Source organism: Drosophila willistoni, unplaced genomic scaffold (assembly GCF_018902025.1).
Source record: "Drosophila willistoni isolate 14030-0811.24 unplaced genomic scaffold, UCI_dwil_1.1 Seg583, whole genome shotgun sequence".
In the NCBI taxonomy this organism is placed as follows: Eukaryota; Metazoa; Arthropoda; class Insecta; order Diptera; family Drosophilidae; genus Drosophila; species Drosophila willistoni.
This window is the reverse complement of record NW_025814501.1, coordinates 27,313-34,239: the sequence shown is the minus strand read 5'-3', so window position 1 is coordinate 34,239 and position 6,927 is coordinate 27,313. Positions and strand designations below refer to the sequence as shown.

At 46.6% G+C, this 6,927-nt stretch overlaps 1 protein-coding gene across 1 annotated transcript; it reads right to left on the bottom strand.

Annotated features, from left to right (window-relative positions):
* Nucleotides 1–3,978: 3,978 nt before the first annotated feature.
* LOC124461655 lies at nucleotides 3,979–4,800 on the bottom strand. Its single transcript, XM_047013157.1, has 2 exons — nucleotides 4,678–4,800; nucleotides 3,979–4,608 (listed from the first exon to the last, which is right to left on the bottom strand). The coding sequence occupies exons 1-2, from the start codon at nucleotides 4,798–4,800 to the stop codon at nucleotides 3,979–3,981; spliced, it is 753 nt and encodes a 250-aa protein (XP_046869113.1).
* Between the last annotated feature and the right edge of the window lie 2,127 nt (nucleotides 4,801–6,927).

Here is a 6,927-nt window from a genome sequence, read left to right as displayed (position 1 = left end):
GTTCAAAAGCAGTTCTTGCTATTTGCTCTTCGTGGCTTAAGCTGGGATCGCAATGTCAATTTGCCTTCGTATTCTAGTAGACTTCTCTTGATTAACCTTCCGTCCCTAACTAACCGTAGAATTATGCTTGGTGTCATTTTTATGCACAAGCTCCTAATTGGTGATATCGACTCGCCTGAGTTATTAGCTCAGGTGAATCTGTCGGTACCATGTAGACGGAGTAGACATCCTTTGATATCTTTATCCCTTAGTCGTTGTTCTTCTAACTATGCTATGCATGAACCTTTTAGGGTCCTCTGCTCTGATTACAACCTTCTATCCCCTGTAATCGGCTCAGAGTTTTCTATTAATATGCTTAAAACATCTATCCTATCCCATTTAGTTAATAGATAGCTATAGTATTATTTGTTTGTCTGTCTTTTCTATTGTGTATTTTGTCCACGCGATTCGTGTCGTGCGTTATACGGCTGCACCCCTCGGTCGGTCGGGTGGGAGGTGGGCAGTTGTCTGCTTGGGCTCGCGCGTAACAAACTTTGTCCTGGTTTCGTAGGGGCCACAACGATACTATATAGAAGCAACTTTTGAACCTCTAGTAGCAAAAGACACAGAAGAACCAGCTGTAAAAGATAACCCACAAGACATTCAAGATAATACAAAACCAAAGATGGTGCAAACAAAGATTAAATTTCTTAATACAGCTTCTAAGCTGATTCAGGATTATTATGTTGGAGTAGAAACACTTCAAAGTTTCATAGATTCACTGGAAATAATCAATGAAATTAAAGCAGAACATGAAGAAACAACTATTAAACTCATAAAAACAAAACTAAAAGGGGACGTTAGACTACTAGTAACAAATGAAAATACTATAAATGGTATAATACAAACATTAAAGAAAGAAATTAAGGGTGAAACAGTTCAGGTAGCAGAGGCAAGATTAATGAATTTAAAACAAAATGGCAAGAACGCAAAAAAGAAACAATTACACAAATAAGAACTCGTACAATAATAATAGAAATTATAACAGCAATTACCAAAATTGAAACCCAAATGATAATACTAACTATAACAATACTAGGAATTACAATAACTATAGTAATAATTATAATCGAAGAAATTATAACAATAGAAATACAAATTATCCTCCTAAAACACAACAAAATAATAATGTCAGATTTACAAACATAGAAGGAAATTCGGAAAACGAAAGTCCTCTGATGTAAAAAGTCGAACAAATAAAATATATAGTTTAAATTTCAACATAATAGCTACATAACTTTAAACTTTGACGATGTAGGGACAACAAAATTACTATTAGACACAGGAGCTGATGTATCACTATAAAAAAAAACATATTAAGAAAAGACAATACAGTTGACTTACAAAGACGGACAAAACTTGGTGGAATAGGCAAAGACGTCCTATTTACAATAGGTGAAACCAAACTAAAGATCAGCAACCTCTCAACGGTACACACCTTCCAAGTAAAAGAAAATGATTTCCCCATCCCATGTGACGGAATACTGGGGCTTGACTTTATATAAAAATTCAATTGCACACTCAATTATTCCACCAACAAATTGATAATTGTAAGGAAGCTCTGGCTGGGGTACAGTTCTCAGTCCCAGAGTCCCGTCTACAGAACATTTATTTAATCTGGAGACCTTGATGAGTATTAGGATAGGGGACTGAGATCACATGAAGGGGAGAAAAGGGAAGGGAAAGGAGTAGGAGGAGAGTCCAAGAGGAGTAGCAACGACTGATCTCAATTTCCACTCGTCTGCCAAGCGAAGCCCGCCAAGATCCGTTGCCTCTTGGAAATGTTAGTGTGGTTATTAGAAAGGGATGGTGAAGAGGAACTGCAACAACTGATCTCGTCTGCCAAGCGAAGCCCGCTTGGCCAAGTTGTGACTGAGCCTAGAGACCAGCGACTGACTTCGTCTGCAGGAGAATAACTCATCCTGACGAAGTCCGCTGATCCTTCGGCTCCACTCAAATAGTGAAGTGGCCAAGGAAAAGGGAAGGGAAAGGGTATACATAGATTCGGTGACGAATAAAAAAATAATGCCGGGTGTGTTAAACGATCATATTATAGAGTTTATTGATAATTAATTAATTCTAAACATCTTTTGCAATTTGGGTCCCTACCGCACTCAAGCAAAACAAGGGGGGAACTTTGGACATGGGCTCATCTGCTAATCCTGGATTTCACTTGATGGTTGCCTATGGATTTATGTCCTTGTTTTCTGCTGCTGGTTGCTCACTTTTTAACTTTGCACTCTCGTGGTCACTGGCGAAGTGATTTTCTCCTAATTCTAACTCTTTGTTGAAACCCACCCTTGCTCTGCCTACTTATGTCCTAACGGTGAAAACATACGATGCGTCTTGTGCTTTGGCACCCGTCACGATCGCCGTCTCTCTCTCTCACCTTCGATTTTCTCATGGTCTCTTTAGCTCGGCTTGCGGCGCTGAGTCCGCTGTCGGGAGGTTGTTCTCTCCGCAACGCGTCGACGCTGCAGCCGCATCAAGACGGTAGCTAGAAAGAGAGGGAGGCGTCGATCGTAAGTATTGACTATTAAAAAAAAAAAACTACAGTTAGTTTTCATGTTGGGATATTTAATGTGCCCTCCATGGGCGTATTAAAAAATAAAAGTAAAAATGAAGAGGGGCCCTACATGAGCGTAGTTTAAATTGCAATGATAATGTGACTCGTCACACGGTGTCCTTATTTCGAACGGACGAAATGGATCGTGACTCGCCCGTGTACTTTAACGTCGATACGGAACAGTTGATCATCCGCCCACATGAGGAAACGGTGGTTTGTGCGGGGTCCATCGTGACGGAGTACCGCCACCCGATCTCGGACTTCAGCGGGTACTCGTCTACCCGGGGTGTCGTCGAGCCATTTTGGTGGTGTGAGGACATAATTGGACGCCGCGGCGGTGGCCTCCGGAACATAAATTGGCGTAGATCGGCGCAAAGGGCCTCGCGACGTTGGTCCAGGGCTGGCGTGAGTTGGCAGAGCAGCGGTGTCGTTTGCCGGGGCGAGCGATGGTCGAGGACGGTCCCGGAGAGGTCTAAGCGTCTCCTCGTTGTCAGATTGTGTCTCACTGACCCTGACGGTTGTCGGGAGAACACCTGTGTTCGCTGGGGGGCTTATCGGCTTATACACGGGCCGCAGAGGTGTGTCTGGCATGGCTGCTTCCACGACTTCTGGAGACACCAGACACTCACAAACGGGCCGCGGAGGGGTGTCCGGTGTGAGCGGAACTGGGTCTGCGCGGGCTTTAGACACGGTGAGACGGCGAGTTGGACTTGAATCCATAGTCATCAGCGGCGGTGACTCTGGATTGTCTCTTCCGGGCAGGTTTGCCCCACAGGACCAGTGGATACCGTCGAATCCTCCAAACGAACAGGGCCGGCAGACTCCGAGGGTCCGATGTTTTGTGCCGGGGGAGAGAGTTCGACCACCGACAGTATCACAGCGCGCTCAGGTCGGGTCGAGGCGGAAGCTCGTTGAGCCTCGTCGGGTGGCTTCTTGTCGCTCTCTAGATCCTTGCCCCCGGCAGGTCGCTCGGTCGGGATGTCGGTCGGGGCCAACTCCACGCGGCAGAGAAGGACTGGGTCTTCCCGTGGACTACCGCTTATGGTGGGGCCGGGCATGACAGGGCCGTGTTCCCTTTCACATACAGCAATCATTTGTTCGACGATCCGTGCTATGTGGGCCTCGCGGTCGCTGTCGTCTTCTCCTTGCTGTGACATACTGCTGTGAAATATAAAGAGTGTTAAAACTACCCTGAATTCTGAGTGTACTAACGAGGCCCTATGAGTGCGGTTTACAAAAGTGCTATGATTAAAGCTAAGATACAATGTTTAAGATAATTTTTGCCTAGCATCGGTGCGAAGAGCACCTCGTTAGAAGGAAGGGGGACGTTGGGCAGGCGCACCCACCAACAAGTGGTCCCCCTTGAAAGATCGTTAATCAGTGGCCTCGTGCGGGCCGTGGGTATGAGGTGTCTCGAGGCCGATGTCTTCAGAAAGACCGAGTTCTGGTGGTTCGTTGTCGTCACTATTAAAGGCCTTTAAGTCAGCCAGACCGGCGGTACGTCGCTCACGCTTCTGGGCTACAAGAAGTCTAACGACGTTGCTGGAAAGAAACTTGATTATTTTATACGGGCCCTTAGGCGCCAGTTTGGCATTGAACCCTTCGTTGGCATTAGACAGCACATGATGCTTGAGCACGACCATGCTCCCGATGTTTGGACGCCAGTCGCGTCGTCTCAGGTCGTAGTATTTCTTTTGATTCTGGGTAGCGTTCAGTTGATTCTCATGTACGAGCTTAAAAATATCTTCCATTCGTCGGACGCGCTCGTCGGGGCTAGGGGGTTCGTTACCGGAGACATCCGTTACTTGGTCATAAAGAGCGCCGGTCATACGGGGTTCCCGACCTAATATGATGTAAGCTGGACTGAAGCAGGTGGTGTCGTTGACGCTTGAGTTGATCGCTAGTGTTATTTCTGGAAGCCATTGATCCCAAGTGTTTTTCCCATTCTCCAGGTATTGTGCAATCATGGTCTTGATGGCTCGATTTGCGCGCTCGGTAGGATTCTGCTATGGAGAATATGGGGCGGTATGCTGTAGTATAATTCCGGATGTTTTGGAAAAGTTTTTGAAAACCTTGCTAGTGAACTGGGTGCCATTATTGCTCACGAGGATGCGAGAATTGCCGAATCGGGCCCAGATCCTTTCGCGAAATACCTTCTCCAAAGCGACTGAAGTGGCCTTACGAAGTGGTACCATCTCGACCCATTTACTATATAAATCCAAGAAAAATAGTAACATCGTATTACCTTGCTTAGAACGTGGCAAAGGCCCGATAAAGTCAGTCCACACGGTATCGAAAGACTCCGCGACTTGACGGGTGAGCATTTTGCCCGCTGGTTTCATTTGCGCCGGTTTAAATTGCAAGCAGGTGAGGCAGCATCTAACGTAACGCGCGACATCTCGAAAGAGGCCAGGCCAAAAGTATCTTTGGGTCACTCGCAAAGTGGTTTTCCTGATCCCCAAGTGGCCAGCCGTCACTACATTGTGACATTCCTGTAGTACTTGGTCTCGACACTCTAGGCCAAACGCATAGTTGCCAAGGTGTAGAATCGTGGTCATCTGGATGGGGGTCTCGTCTGCGATAAATCTGGCCGTTCTCGAATATATAATCTGAAAAATCCGCAGGGTGTTCCGTGACGTGCTGCCGCATCTTTAGCCACCATTTGCACTCCGGTTCTACTAGTTGTCCAAAGGTTGTCGCGATAAGGCATCGGCAATCACGTTCAGCTTACCTCGTCTATAATGTATCTCGAACTCGTATTATTCCAACTCCAACTCCCATCTGGCCACACTTGAGCCAAATGGTCCGTGATCACCTCAAAGCAATAGCCTTTCAAATAGCAACGATATTTCCTGATGGCCCAGACTATTGCTAGGCATTCTTTCTCAGTAGTCGAGTAGTTTTCCTCCACCTTCAAGAGACGTCGACTAGCGTAAGCAATGACTCTTTCAGCACCGTCGAGAAACGACATTTGTCTCGGTTGATTCTTAAATTGGCTTGACGCCGAAAGACTTCAAGCAGGTGTGAGAGGTGTTCCTCGAGCGCCTTTCCGATTACGATGATATCGTCTGGATAATCGAAGGCATGTGGTTCCATTTCGGGTCCAATCGCGCTATAGAGTGTAAGCCGAAGTGCATGACTTTCCACTGTAATAATCCGCGTCCGGGCACTGTGAAAGCTATACACTCTCTACTTTTTTGCCAATACCCACTCTTTAAATCTAGAGTAGAGATGTATTTCGCGTTCCTCAATTTCCCCAGGATATGGTGTATATGATGCAAGGGGTATGCGTCACGCACTGACTGAGCGTTCAGTTGCCGAAAGTCTATACACATGCGAGTATCAAAAGTTTTCTTACTTACCAACACGATTGGTGACACGTGAGGGCTTTTAGATGGTTCAATACGGTCTTCCTTCAGCAGTGCGTCTACTGTTTCGTTGATAATTTGTTGTTGGGACGGATTACGGGGATAGTACCTCTGCTTCATGTTTCGATCGGTCTTCAAAACAATGAAACGAACTTAGTGATTTCCGCGTCAAGAATAGCTTGAAGTTCCGGCTCTAATGTCTCCTGTTCCTTACTAGATGATTGTTCTGGCTTCAAGTCCTCGTCACGGATCTCAGCTTCTACTGAGGCTAATCGGGCGTCCATCTCGGTTACCGGTTCCTTTTTGCTGCTGGGCTGGCGTAATGGGTTTTTAAGGACAGCGTCGGGTGTTGGAGGCGGCAAGACTGCCAAGCCTGCCTGACATACTGGTTTGTTGCTATGCTGAGAGTCAGAGGTATCCTTGGGCGTAGCGGTCGTTTCTGCAGGATCCGGTTGATTTAAATGAGCATCAGGCTGCGTGTGGTCATCCGCCACTAGCGATGGCTGAATTGTAGAATTGATGAGACTGTGGGGCTAATCGAAAGGGGGCAACTGTAACAGATAACCTCCACAACGTATAGAAGTTCCTATGTTCCAAAGGAAATCCACTCCCAGAATAAGAGGGTCCATCATCGATGGCATCGCTAACAATGTCATATGTACGGTCTGTGCCCCGAGACTGATGCTTGCCCTGAGAGAACTTTTGATCGCTGTACGAGTATTATCGGCAAGGTCGGGAACGGAGCGAAGTGCTGAAGAGCCACTTCCTCGTTTATGAAACTCTTGTTCGCTCCAGAATCCAAGGTAGCTACCATTGGTTTACTATTGACGAGGACATGGGGTTGGATGCGGTCTTTCTTTAGGAGGAGGGGTTACTTGGCTGAAGTCCTGGTCTAGTCCCTCCGCCTGGCCCAGATTGACACAGAGGTTTGGCTCGTTTCCCGAACGACACACG